The following is a 15,203-nucleotide window of genomic DNA, read 5'->3' on the forward strand; positions in this document are numbered from 1 at the left end:
TAAAAGGGATTAAAAAATACAATACAAGTAGTTGGTACTCCGGTTTCCTCCCACATTCCAAAAACATGCTAAGTTAATTGCCGACTCCAAATTGTCCATAGGTATGAATGTGAGTGTGAATGGTTGTTTGTCTATATGTGCCCTGTGATTGGCTGCCCACCAGTCCAGGGTGTACCCCGCCTCATTCCCGAAGACAGCTGGAATAGGCTCCAGCACCCCCGCGACCCTCGTGAGGAAAAGCGGTAGAAAATGAATGAATGAATTAATACAAGTAGGAAAATAACATAATGCAAGATTATACTGTCATTTTTGACAGTTTGCTTATATACATTACAGCATTTACTCCTTTCATATTGCCCCTTTATTTATGTGGTTGTTCTGTATGACCAGTACACGGAACAGCAGATAACAAAGCTCTTTCCAATTTTCTGATTTCTGAGGTAGCATCCGAAACGTAAGAGATGTTTGAAAGGGAAACCCACCACATTTTCTGTAATTTTGCAGAATATCTGTGTGAAAGGTTTTCTCCTTAGTGGCTAGAACCCTTACATTCAGCTGTATAACCGCTAAGACCTTAGCCAGAACAGTCTGTTCAGACCCCCTGCAGAGATGGTCCCATCAGACAGATGGTCATGTTTTGGCCCCTTGGCTCCTAATCAGGGCTGCAGGGCCCTTTATTCAGCCCCATGCTCTCTTGGTTAATGACCACTAAAGGGAACACTTCGATCCAACAAACAAAAAATCTAATAAAAAAAAAAACCCACACTGCATGCTTCCCTTGCCTGCTGATTCACATCCATTGGCAGTGTTGCCGTTCTGTTCTCACCCTTGCGATTATTTTTAAGTTGCTTAGCAACATCACCAGCGTTGAGGCTGTGTGACACGACGCTCCTTATATAGGTCAATGCATCCTTTAAGATGTGTATGAATATCGTATATGAAGCTTGCGAATAGAGCCCTGATTTGGACAGACTGTAAGCTCCTCATGTGGTGTTGCCAAAGTACATTTGGAACTACCAATACTCTTTTTTGTGTATTTGTAAGCTTTTCTGGAATCATGTTCAGTATTGAATTGTATGTAGCAATGCACGGTGCAGCACAGCCAGACAAAACACATTTTAGGTAGTTGTAGCATTGTGGATGCAGCAGAAAACAGCAAAAATAATAACAGTTAATAACGCCAAAACAACAAACTTGGCTATCAGGGAGGCGAGCACTGGTAACCGGGGGTGGTTGAGTGATTCATTATCAATGTAGTATCAATACCATGTGTAGTATCAGTATCGGATCAATTTTATATTTTATTGTTGTGTTGTTGTTAAATATTATATTGTTTACAAAGAATCCAGATCATCCTCGGGAGTGTGCTCCCATTAATGAAAAATTTTATTTTTGCAAAGAACATGCGTGAATTCAGCGTTTATGCTGTTGTTCTTGTCTGTTTTTGTCCCCCTGTTGTCCCCGCACTCCCCCCTCTGTTTTCTTTTTTTCTTCTTTTCTATCCCCTCCTGCTCTGGTCCGGGCGCTCCAAATTTGCACAACAACGAAATATCTAATAAAGCCAAATAATACTAATAGTATAGCGCTTTTCAAAAATACTCAAAGACGCTTTACAGAAAAATGGAGTTGAATAAAAGCAAGTAAACAGAGTAAAAGATACAAATAAAAAACAACATTCATTTGTTTATACGCAGCTAAAACACGGGTAAAAGCGGGACACAACAGTCAGGTACAAAAAGTTAGACATTAAAAACAGATTTAATACTACTACTAATACTACTACTAATAATACTATTTACAGTGTGTACCTGCACAGGCACACTATGCAAGAATAAAGCTAATATCGCTTACTTTTTGGATTTCATTATGTCTCCCAAGCAAAGAAAAGGAAAGCCATCACCATGGAAGTGACAAGGGACCTCATAAAATAGCCAATATTGCCAATATTGGCCGTTTTTTGCCATATATGTTATGAGATATTGATTTTTAACTGCTCCAGATGATTAGTTTTGTAGTTGATTAGTAATGAAGTGCTATAATTCTATCCTTTGCAGTAACAATGTACTATATATTTATAGATTCACGTTAAGCAAGTTGCACATAATTCATCCATCCCGCTAAGCCATATTTTCCACATATTCCCGAGTGGTCCTTGACCCTGCTTACCCCACCCACAGCCCACTGATGTGCAGCAGGCAGCGTGTGAAGTTGCAGAAGCTGCGTGCTGCTATTTGTGCCAGACTGCAGCCCACCGCGCAGGCGGCCAACAGCTTATCGGACCAAACCATTCCAGCTCTCCGGGTTCTAACACCTGCGGACACCGGGCGGTACACTAAAGAAAAAAGAGCTTATATTGCGGATACGGGTGCCTACTTTGCGGTACCGTGGGAGTATTTGGGACGCTGCCGCCCTGTGGACATCCGCAGCCGAGGAGCTACGGCGATGATGCGCGTCCAAGCTGCGCCGGTACCCCCACGGTGAGAGCGGCAGCATCGCACACCGCCTGCAATGGCGCTGTAGCCGCTTCCGAGTGTGTTCACAAGGGCTCCGTAGTGGACTGGGACTCTTTTAAAAAAAACGTGGGCTGGAAATGTTCGTTTGTAAAGGTTGTGCAGCGAGAGCGTTGGAGTGTTGCTTTGTGCACGTCTAGGTGCTTTCACTTCATGTGCATCAATCGTCAACCGGAGCCGAAGCCATGACTGTAAGTGGGACTCTTTTGTTATTGTTGCTGCGTGGGATTGTGGTTAGGCGTTAAACTTATTTTTTTTTACGTGTGCAGTGTTGTGGTAGATCCTCCCGCAGTCAGTTAGGTCCGTAAACAGACACATAAATGGAACCCGAAGCTGTCATATTGTATGCACTGTGGCTGATGTGCATTGCACCGCCTGTTTGTCTCGTCCAATATTATTAAAAACCCTCAACTTTCCTCCATGCAAATGTCCAATTCCCCATGCAGGTTGGGACTCTTATTTGCATTTGAACAGTATGCGTTTTTACACACACAACATTCCAGGGTGCACAATCCAGCATGGTAAACAATGAATATTAAAACAGGACACTAGATTTCAGCCAATGCTGCTGCACGTCACAGATCAGAGTATGTATTGTGTGTGTGTGTGTGTGTGTGTGTGTGTGTGCCCCTCTCTGCCTCCTCCCCCTGGAATGTATTGCCAAGCAGGATTAAACATTAATGGATGTAGGTATGGAATTTTTTAACTCCTGTTGCCTTCCATCCTGGTGGTACAGAACATGTTAACACTTTCAGTTCATTTGGTGTGTGGGTGGTATTATTAATGAAGTCATCCTTTACAGTATTAAATGACTTGACATACTATGAAAACATGATTAAGTAACCAGTGATGTGATAGTTTTTTGTTTTGTGTCTTAAGGACTGCCATACTTTTCATACTAAACTGATAAGCTCTTTACAACCATGTTGCTTTTTTGCGTTTATGTAATGAAACACATGTTTCAAGTAGGGAAGTCCAGTAATTATCGGTACAGCGAGTTATCGACCCGATATCAGCATAAAAATGCAATATCCACTATATTGACAGTTGCTATGGTACCCATTATGTCATTGTATGGTCAAAAAAACCCCAAAAACCTGTATTATGGAAAGCAGGAAGTGAACAAATGTAACAGTTACTGATTGTATAAGTACCAGATGGAGGGGTAGGATTAAATAAGCTTTGCTTCTTCCTACTCCTTTTGGACATGTGGAACTGTGAACTGATTATGTGATGCATTCAATTGTAATCTGATGCATGTTCAAATGAAATAAAACCATTACCATTACCAATATTGGTTGATATTGGTATCTGTTTTTTCCCCAATCTTGAACACTGATAAATGATGTATACAACATATATGTGTTCATTCCACCACAGGAAATATGTCATGTCGGTATTGGAAATCGGCATATTGATTTTAGGCAAGCCAATATCGGACGTCCCTAGACTCAAGTATAAATTCGGTGACCTATTATTCCCACTTCACATTGGGCTACATGAGTATAAAGCAGCCAATCACTGAACAAGCTATAATAGCTAGCTTTAAACTGAGGGACGAGTCTAGAATTATTATTAAAACCTGGATTTTCGTTACTTTTGGTCAAAACGGTGCAGAACATAGTGCCCCCTTGATGACACGTCTATGTTGCATGTCTTCCATAGATGATGTCTCCTTACAAAATGTCTCTGTCTCCGCAGGTGTGAGCAGTCCTGAAAGAATTGGAAAAAGACCCCAAAAAATCGATTTGGCAGCACTGCAGTAGGTCAAACGAGGCCGCTCACTCCTGCGTTCTAATGAGGCCACGGCGATGCTGACACCCCCACTGAATTCAAAGACATCATCATGCTGAAGACGGAGGCCACGGCGGAGAGGACCAGCCTCCGGAGTGCCTCCCCTCACCGCAATGCCTACCGGGCCGAGTTTCAGGCTCTCAAGAAGGCTTTCGACCAGCCTCAAATCGATGGAAATTCCAAACCGAAGGACCTTGAACGAGCGAAACAACCGAGGGGCCGCCAGTATGGCACACATGTCAGTCGGATTAAAGACATGTTCATGCAGATGGGCTCGGAAAATGCCAGCGGCAAGACAAGAGGGCAGGATGAGACCTCACCTCAAAAGCTGGTCAAGCCCACTAACTTCATTAACAAGGCTGATGGATCTGTGATAAAACTCCAGCATTCCTCATCAGCGGAACGGGTAGGGGGCGCCGGAGCAAAGTTCTCTGAAACCAGGAAGTTGTTTGAACAGCAGTCACGTGATCAGTCCCAATCACCAGTCTATCCTTACGGACGTGATAAAAGGGGTTCCCATGAGCACCTCGATGATTGGCGGGGTGCGAGGTCCAACAGAGGCAGTACGGACTCGCTGGACTCACTGTGCTCCAGAACCGAGGCTTCATCGCCGACTGTTAGCCAACTTAGCGCTGTTTTTGAAAATGCCGACCAACAGAACCAGGGTATGCCCTTCAGAGGGGTCAGCAGACGGGCCTTGTACTCACCGGACGGGTTCCATCGCCAAGGAGGGGATCTGAGTGAGGATGACGCACGACAATCGCCAATACGTGGAACGTACCGTAATAGGATCGGGGGTAAGTTCCCTACGTCGTTGTCTGCGGAGGACCTACTGAGTCCAAGTCCCGGGGTGGAGACCGCAGAGCGAAAACCGGTCCTACGAGACATGGAAGACAAAGCTGTAAGGAGGCAACTTGCTGGTGCCACCACCAATGGAAGCCAGTTTAATGGCTCGTGTGATGATGAGGAGGAGAAAGCCTCGGGAACAAGACAATACATCGAGGAGGACATTGACGACTCAACTACTGATGTGATTAACAACAAACATTTTCAGGATGCAACCCCTGAGGTCACCCCAAGTTCTCCAGTTGACCAAGAGGATCTTACCAGAGAAGACAAGTCTACGGAATCACCCAAAGAAGCAGAGGAACCTGATGAGGAATACACCGGGAATGAGCGAGTGATTTTTAACGCAGACGGGGACGCATGTTACCAGGGTTGGGGGGAAAGTTGCACTGACCCCGAGGACGACTTATATGGCGATGATGAAGATATTGTCTACGATCCGGGCTCTGATATGACACAGATTCCTGGTCTTCCAGAGGAAAACAAAGAGGACATCCCTGCAAAGAGGAAGATCTGCTTCAGCACTGCTCCTATTACTGTAAGTTGGGCGCCAATCAAACACCTAAACCCTTTTTAGGTCTTTTCACAAGTAGATTAGAGAACAGAGAAAGCAAAGCTTCCTATGATTACTACGCGCTTTATGAACCTTGTCCTTGTTAGACCTTGGTTCTCCACGATACTAGATAAAACACATCATCATGATCATCTGTGGAGTTCTGGGTTGTGGGTGTTTTATGACCCCCCCCGGGAAACAGACCAGCATTCACGAGCATCTGCGCATGTGTTAGTCGTGCCGGTTGTTCACCTACACACTTTTTCCACACATGATGGTGTGTTGCCAATCTCTTTCAAGTCAGCCATATCTCCACATATCTGCAGGTATTGATTCCAATCAGTCTACAGTAGGTTACATTGTGCGTCTCAGTAGTTGTTGCATCATCTGACTTGGAGTTTTGTGCTTATTTTGGACACAATGAGGCGAGTGTAGGTTGGGAATTGCGAAAATGGATTTGGAAGATTACGGGAAATATTTTCCACTCGTAATCCTCAAGCCTTTAGAATCAACAAGCTTAACGTTTGTGGTAGTAAACAGCATATTTCAGTGAAATTGTGTTTTTTTAAACTTCTTTTTAGGGTGGGTGTGGTGACTATCGATATCGTATATATTGATTTCCTATGTGGACTAAAGTAAGTATTTTATTATAATATTTATCAGAACACAAATAGAACCAAATGGACGTGCTCGCAGTTCCCTTCAACTAAATTCATATTTGCATATGTATCATGATGTAGAGGCACTTATGAGGAGATGTTTCTGTGCAATTTTACACACTACAAGTATTGAGTGTTGCCATTAGTCATCATTACACGGTTTGGGATGCTACAAGCACTAGATTTAAGTCATTGTTTTTTTTCCAATGTGCAGCTTAGTCCCAATATATCTTTTTAGAAACATCATTTCATTTGTTGAAGTAGTTGATGTTGTACCTCATAAATTGAAGCTACGCACATTTTTGTGGTAGTAAACCATGTGTTTTTTTGCACGCAGACAAATTGGGACATAAAAAGACACTGAGGTCAAAGATAGACACTCCTATTGGTGCTGTCTCCTATTTAATGGCCTGTGTTTTCTATGAAAGGGACTGACGCTCATTCATCATATAGAATATTTAAGACCAGCACACGCGGCCTCACAATCAGACATGCACCCCCTCCCTCATTTCCATCAACCAACGCCCCTCCCCTCAGCACACAAGGCACAAACAGGGTTCTGTCTTTTGTTCGTCCATATAGTGAAGGAGACAAAGCCATTTTTTTTGCAACCCTGTACGAGTCCAGCTTGACCCCCCACAGGGAGGGGACCGCGAGAGAGGCAAAAAAGAAAAATAGCCCACCATCTTTTAATCTTAACACTTCTTGTAATATTTCTTAGTGGCGCTCCCTAAAGCGGATAAATCATTTTAACATCCCAGCTTTGCAGCCTTAATTGATTTAGAAATCAGTCAGTGCAGCTGCTGGGAAGAGATGATGCAAAACAAGCTTTTTGGCAACAGTTTGTCAACAACCTGATTGCCGCTGTTTGAGAACAGCATTTACAGTACTCTTTTTTTTGTATTCTTAAATGAATGTTTAATATTAATAGGGGTTACAAATGCTTTAGTGGCAGGTATGCCTACATAATCATGACATCTGCTCCAAATATATCACCAGAAAATAAAAATAGATATCAAAAATGTAAATAAAAGAATATAATAAAATCAGACAAAAATATTACCAATGTTAATATTTATATGAATATTGGTATTATTAGCAATACTATTGAATATATATACATACAAATATATTAATTTGGTTAAAGTTTGCTTTTTTGACACCCACAAAACGGAAATATGAAATAAAAATAAAATGCAAATAAAATAAATATTTAAATGTGTATATTTTGAAATAACAAAAAATTAAATATTTAAAAACCTGAATAAATCGGAATGATGATATTTAAAAAATATTTTAATTCTAATTTATTTAACATATACGCAAGACATACTAGTAGAGTGAAAAAACTATGTCAAAACATCCACAAAACGGAAATATGAAATAAACATAAAATGCAAATAAAATAAATATTTAAATGTATATATTTTGAAATAACAAAAAATTTAATATTTAAAAACCTGAATAAATCGGACTGATGACACTAAAAAAAAATATTTTCATTCTAATTTATTTAACATATTCGTAAGACATACTAGTAGAGTGAAAAAACAATGTCGAAACGTCCACAAAACGGAAATATGAAATAAAAATAAAATGAAAATAAAATAAATATTTAAATGTGTATATTTTGAAATAACAAAAAATTAAATATTTAAAAACCTGAATAAATCGGAGGGATGATATTTTAAAAAATATTTTCATTCTAATTTATTTAACATATACGCAAGACATACTAGTAGAGTGAAAAAACAATGTCAAAACGTCCAAAAAACGGAAATATGAAATAAAAATAAAATGAAAATAAAATAAATATTTAAATGTGTATATTTTGAAATAACAAAAAATTAAATATTTAAAAACCTGAATAAATCGGAGTGATGATATTTTAAAAAATATTTTCATTTTAATTTATTTAACATATACGCAAGACATACTAGTAGAGTGAAAAAACAATACATGAATAAATAAGTGCCATATAGGTAATATTTACAAGAAAATTAAACACATGAACTAATATTTTGGATCACATTAGATTGTGCAGGTGTATCTACAATCTATATTTTTAGTCCATGATTCCTTCCACATCCTTTCACCGTAAGATACTGACCCAGTGAGAAGTGACTTTAGTGGGCTATGTGAGGAAAAAGACAGCACGCCTTCCCGAAGGCACTGACCTACAGAAAAGAATCCTATCACATGTTCATTCAAGCAACTGGTTTTTATCCTTGGCATTAGTCTCTCTAGGTCGCCTTGCTCATGCCTTCGGATTGATGTGCCGCTTACTCAAGTCACGCTTTCCATGCCCCCCTTTTCCACATCGCGATGCTTTTATGGCTGAGAATAGGATGTTTCATGAGGGCGTATCACACTTATCGCCATTCACTTGCTCCTGTCTGGTAGTCAGGGTGTCAAACATGTTTGATCAAACTTCCATCTCACACTTGAGGCCTGAATTCTTTCTTTGCTTTTACTTCCTCTCTTATCGACTCGCACTGCAGGAGTTTGACAAAGCAGGCCCTCTCCCTCTGCATGCTTGTTTTCACCCTCTCCTCCTTCTCTACTTGAAATCAATTTATTGCATGGAGGGCATTTTTATCTCTGGTGATATTTTGCTAAAAAAAAAAAAAAAGAAGAAGAGTGAAGCCCATGTGGAGAGTGGAGCTTCAGGTAAACAAACAGTTCCATTAAAGGCTCCTCCACTGGATGGATTAGTGAATAAAAAAAGGGGTTTGTCTATTAGATTGTGCTGCTGCTCCATTTGGGGACTGCTGAGTAGTCTCATCAATATGATAGATGTGTGTCAGTCCTCTTCCCTGTGGCAAAATGTGTGGACTGCATTATTTAACTGGCGTGGTTTGTTATAAAACCACACCAGGTCCCTCTACTTCTGAAGAAATAAACGAGTCTGATGTTTTACATTTGTATGATATGGTCCACAGGGGGAATTTGGTGTCTAATACTATGCGGCGGTCCCTTTTAATTCAATGCAAGGGTGTGAATTGCTTAATTATGGCCATGTTCTAATCTTGTGACACATTGACTCGCGAGTCATTAAGGAAACAATGACTCTTTCTTTGGCCAATCACGAGCTACAAAGCAACAAGCTCATCTTATCTTGGAAATAACGCTAAAATCATCACACAGCAGCTTAACACTCAAAAGGTAGTTAATGTGGAAAGTGTGGGAGCGTTTCAGACTAAAGAGCAAGTTGAACACCTCCGCCGCACCAACACACCAACAGCACCTCCAGAAACATCTAGAATGGAGCAAATGAACATAGGGCAAATCAATGCGACTAACATTAATACGCCTTGCTAACATAATATTAGCCATGTGGAAGGCTACGGTTCTCTTCATTATGAATACAGTTGTCCCTCGCTACTTTTGCATCTTTTTTGCAGCCAAGTTTAATTGGACAAAAGCCCCCAGATTCCTCTAACACAACACAGAAATATGCAGTGCTCTTGAAAGCCTCATTAGCGTACGGCGCACTGTGCTTATTAGGAGGACGGAAGGAGACAGATATGAGTTGTTCATTGTTCTGTGTGAGTTCAAATAAAGCACACACACACACATAATAAAGATGTCAGGATTCCCTAGCCGGAATCTGTCTATTGTGCCCCAACTTTAAAACAATCCATTCTCCACAGAGACCGAGTCCCCAACACGTGGATGCTTTATTTAAGCTCTTGACTAGACTAGTTTGTTGGGCGATACTGTGACAAGACAGCGTACGAAAAGCAACACAACAACAAGCTTTACATGTTTTCTGCACCTCCGCAGTTTCACAGCCTCAGCAAGTACTTTAGTGGAGCATGAAGGAACAAAAAGCCATTCTCTAGTTGCTGATGCTTGGAATCTGAGAAATTGGAAACTAACACCCTTGCCTGTGCCATTTTACGCTTGCAGCTCGGACTTAAAAGTTATGTCCAATGCTGATTTGGGAGCTAAGTTGACAGCTTCATCCTGCTCCCTGAACACACCACATCGTCGTTATCCACATCGACGTACTGTAGCAGTTTGCCTAAGTCAGGGGTCTCAAACTCAATTTACCTGGGGGCCACTGGAGCTAAGGTCTGGGCAAGGCTGGGCCGCATCAGGTTTTCCAAAAAAAAAAACGCATTTATTAAAAACAGAAAAATATACAAACTATGTCTGTGCTTTGGTTCCGATTTTCTACAAGAAAAGCTCTGATAAAACATTCCACTGTTCTCAAATATCTTCATTTTTATTTTTCTGCACAAAATAATATGAAAAATAAATAAACAAATCAAGAATAAAGAAAATCAATCAATCAGTAATAAATAAATATAATAATAATAATAAAACGGCAAATAATAAAAACTTAAGAAACCACATATAGTTGGTGGGTAGACAAATTATTTTTTTCTGATTAAAATGAACAAAGCATTATTAGAGCCCTGTAGACATGACAAAACACGACTATAGTCACATTTATACTCTTTTTTTATTTACAACATATTGCGCAACTGCAGGGTCTTGAGACACATGCTAACTCGCAAACTAGAGATGTAGCGACCTAAAAGGTAGCCTTCAAGTTATTTCCTTTAAACTTAAATAGCCAAAAACTTACCACTTCCACATGGATAGGGAGGATAACTATTAACAGTTATTTAACCTTTAACATGAACATTAATCAAACGTAATAATTTTTTCTGAGTACATGATACCATACAGCATCCATATCAAACTTGCGTGGGCCGCACTAACATTAAACTTTCATATCAAGGCGGGGGCCTCAAACTAGTGTCCTGCGGGCCACATTTGGCCCACGGGCCGCGTGTTTGAGACCCCTGGCCTAAGTCCTACATCGGCATACATTGCTGTTATAGCTGCTGTATCCGAAGCATCTCTCTTAATGCAGGCTTGTGATTCCCAAACTGAAATGAGGTGGGCCAACAGCCAAGAACTTTGCTCTCTGACCGGGCTCTGATTGTGAGGATTACTCCACTTTAGTGGCATCGTTTGGCACCATGATATATACAGTGGAACCGCAACAAACCCTTCTTGGGCGATGGTATGCTTGTTTCGATTTATTTATTTATTTATTTTGCCGAAAACTGATACGCCGATATTGTCCAACTCTAAATTTCCAATACCGATATCAGCTGATACTGACATGTGTAACATAACATATCCCCTGTGATTCAATGAACAGTATTTTTGGAATAACTGTAAATTCCTATTTATCTAGGCTATTCTATCTTGGTGTCAAGTTTGACGCCATTAATAACGGTCGACAGCAAAAAGCAAGTTGGTATTAAACAGTATTTTAGCTAAGCTTCTTTTCAAAGCGGCTGAATCCAAATCTTTCACTAACAGCTTGACTCCTTCCAAATGATCAAGATGCGTTGAACTTGTGTTGTCTTTACACATGAGATGTTTATCACTGAGGTGAAAATGGGAGTACAGTACATTAGTTTTGATTCCTGAGTTAGGAAAGCTCTGAGTTCTAGGTTGGATATATGGGTGTATAGTCACTGAATCATTCATGATTGGGTGTTTTTGTTTGCTTGTTTCTCTGCCACCTGATAATCCCACGGGGATGCAATTTTAATGATCAGTGAAAGTCGAGCCATGCCTTGCTTCCATCCTGGTCAGTTTTCACCTCATACTCTGTCATGAGCCTAATATTTACGTATCACCGCACTTTTATTTTAATAGTCTGGTCAGTGGAATGCCAAATTTTATACCTATCTCAGTGATCAAAACATGTATATTTTGTGGATTGTTGTGTTATGTGCGTTATTATTATTATTATCAAAACAAAGGGTAGTTCCAAAGCCGGCATATTGTGCCACTTAATTAATTTGTGGGAAAACCACGCTGCTTTGAACGCAACACAATGAGACACTAACACTAACAAACAACAAAAGGTTTGCCGTCAGGGCCAGCAAAGTCTTCTCTGCTGGCCTGAACACTATCAGAAGCTATCTATATTTTATGGCGTATCTCTTGGTTCCAGCACATGGATGTGTTGGTTAGATGTTTTTATTGTCCAATCAGATTTCATCTTGTACGTGTTGCCATGTCAATGTAATCTGCCCATGGTCTTCAGAATCAGTAATGCTGGACACTCAAAACTCAACCCAACACTCAATTGATTCTGATGTAACTTTATGTTTATTTTTGTCACTTCCAGCTGCAAAGTATCAGAAATAGTACTTGATATCATCTTGTTTTGGAAATGGAAACGCATCTCCTGTATTTACTTAATATAGACTAGAGGGGACTGAGGGCAGCAAGAAAACCGACAACTGAAGCAAAGTGGCCATTTCTAGCCACAAACGTCTGGACGTAGTACCTGTAAGTACCTGATTTTATAGTAAAAAGATAATCATAATAATACTGTAGTGGTGACCACGCCATCTAACACTGTTGTTGTGGTACTAGTAACCCCCCCTCCCTCTCCATCCATGACGATACAGACAGTGCATAAAGCAATGCATTGTCTCCCCTCAATGAATTGTGCTTGTTTACTATTCTCTGCCCCCATGTTGTAGTCTGGGAGCTCCCCTTTGTCGTCTTTGTCCACTTGACCGAGTAGGTGGGGGGTCATGGCAGTTGGCATCAACTCGTATTTTTTTTTTCATTGTATTATGAACACCTCAGCCATTTTTCCTGCTCACCAAAAAAGTGTAACTTCTCTTTGTGTGCACTCCTAAAAATAAGCCAATGCTGACTAAGCTTATTGGCGTTCCCGACATGTCAGATGTCAGTGTCAACTTCCTCACACGCAGGATGATGCTTGGTAAGATGACAGGAAGTTTGGCCTTCAACTGGACTGGTCACTCTCGCCCCGTCACTTATCTTTTACATAAGACTGCTCTCCCTGTCTTCACACCTCCTTATGTCTGTCAAGGTCAGTCTTAGACTCCCTGTGAGACAGGCATGCATTTGCCTCATCATCCCCCTCAGTGGCTGCAGCTTAGCGCGACAGGATGTGTGAGGGCGGGTGGTCACAGGTAGAATTAAAGCAATGACTGAGCTCCACTGTGATTTATGCTTGACATTATCACATATTATTCATTCATTCATTCATTTTCTACCGCTTATCCTCATGAGAGTGCTGGAGCCTATCCCAGCTGTCTTCGAGCGAGAGGCGGGGTACACCCTGGACTGGTCGCCAGCCAATCACAGGACAATTTGGAGTCGCCAATTAACCTAGCATGTTTTTGGAATATAATGGTAATGGTTTTATTTAATTTGAACATGCATCAGATTACAACTGAGTGCATCCCATAATCAGTTCACAGTTCCACATGTCCAAAAGGAGTAGGAAGAAACAAAGCTTATTAAATCCTACCCCTCAATCTGGTACTTTTACAATCAGTAACTGTTACATTTGTTCACTCCCTGCTTTCCTAATATAGTTTAAGTTTTCATTCATTCATTTTCTACCGCTTTTTCCTCACGAGGGTCGCGGGGGTGCTGGAGCCTATCCCAGCTGTCTTTGGACGAGAGGCAGGGTTAGTTTAAGTTTTTTTTTATTTAAAATGTTTTTATTTATTTGATTTTTGTCACATACCGAAGTGACAAAACCGGAGTACCCGGAGAAAACCCACGCATGCACGGGGAGAACATGCAAACTCCACACAGAGATGGCCAAGGTTGGGATTGAACTCTGGTTTCCTAGCTGTGAGGTCTGTGTGCTAACCACTCGACCGCAGTGCAGCCCTGAAGCATTATTATTTTAATAAATACGTATTTTCATATACTGTACAGTGGTTCACAGGCACACATTTTGGGTCAAAGCACATCATTTATAAGTGTACTTACCGCTGTGACGCACTGATGTATCCTCATCAAGCGTAGTTCAGCACTTCCTTCAATACACCATAGTTGCTGTGAGAAGCAAAAGTGAAACTTATATATACAACATGTACACCTTCATTCATCAGTGTTACATTTTAGACTTGAAACTTGCAAATGTTTATCCAAAATCAGTTGATTTCACTCATACTATTTTTTTTGTCTTTGTTCAAGTATTGGACCAGATTGCACAGGTGTACCTAATGAAGTGTCCTATCAGTATGTTTGTGTGCATTGTGAGGCTTTGCGGTGAGATTTCCCCTGGGATTCGGTCTTATCACTGCAGGCTCCATCCATTGTGACTTGAAGAGACAGCAGTGTGGACGAAGGCCCGTCAGAAGAAGATGGAACGCAAAGGAACGCAAATTTCTCCCATCTTGAGACACTATTCAACTTTTCTCTCCTACCAACTGACCAAGTCATCAGTTGCATATCTGTGTGATGCTGCTCTAAGCCGTGCATCTAAGCCATCTCTTGGACTCTTCCTATGGAATTGCTACTCCTTCAATCCCTCATCACCCACCCACCATCCACACTTGCAGTGTCCTTTTCTGTATTTAGAACCTCCTCCACATGTGCTCGCCCATTTTCTGCTTCCCTGTGGGGATCTGCTCTTTCCTCCCACTGGGAGGCTGACTGACATTTTCATTTTCATGCTAAGATGAGTCTTCAGCACACTTGTTTTGTTACACTAGCATGTATAGACTCGCACCTGCAAGGAAGCCACAAATCCCACATGCATACCTTTTCTTTCTATTGTTGCCACCAGAATGCCTGGCATGCATTTTCTGCAAACACATAAGAGGCACAAACGTGTGGGGCAGCTGCAGCATTGGAGTAATACACCAAAGGGACATCTAGTTATATATTATTTTAACAAGCCTGTCGTTGATGACACCTATTCCGCACGTCTTCTTTTCAAGATTGACCCTCATCTGTCCTCAATCCCTCTTCCTAACCTCCTCCCTCATGCACATGATAATGTGTTTGTAGCTCCAGCCTTCA

At 41.0% G+C, this 15,203-nt stretch overlaps 1 protein-coding gene across 4 annotated transcripts in view; it reads left to right on the forward strand.

Annotated features, from left to right (window-relative positions):
- The first annotated feature begins 2,222 nt into the window (after positions 1-2,222).
- The window catches only part of ppp1r9a (protein phosphatase 1, regulatory subunit 9A), a 36,136-nt gene continuing 23,155 nt past the window's right edge, over positions 2,223-15,203 (forward strand). For all 4 annotated transcript variants that reach the window (XM_058047742.2, XM_058047745.2, XM_058047744.2 and 1 more), the window contains exons 1-2: positions 2,223-2,701; positions 4,212-5,688. In XM_058047742.2, coding sequence (XP_057903725.2) covers positions 4,357-5,688 — 1,332 coding nt within the window. In that variant the 5' untranslated portion in view covers positions 2,223-2,701; positions 4,212-4,356. The remainder of the gene's footprint in view (positions 2,702-4,211; positions 5,689-15,203) is intronic.

The sequence above is a fragment of the Doryrhamphus excisus genome, linkage group LG7 (assembly GCF_037039965.1).
Source record: "Doryrhamphus excisus strain RoL-2023G ecotype Guam linkage group LG7, RoL_Dexc_Guam_v1.1, whole genome shotgun sequence".
In the NCBI taxonomy this organism is placed as follows: Eukaryota; Metazoa; Chordata; class Actinopteri; order Syngnathiformes; family Syngnathidae; genus Doryrhamphus; species Doryrhamphus excisus.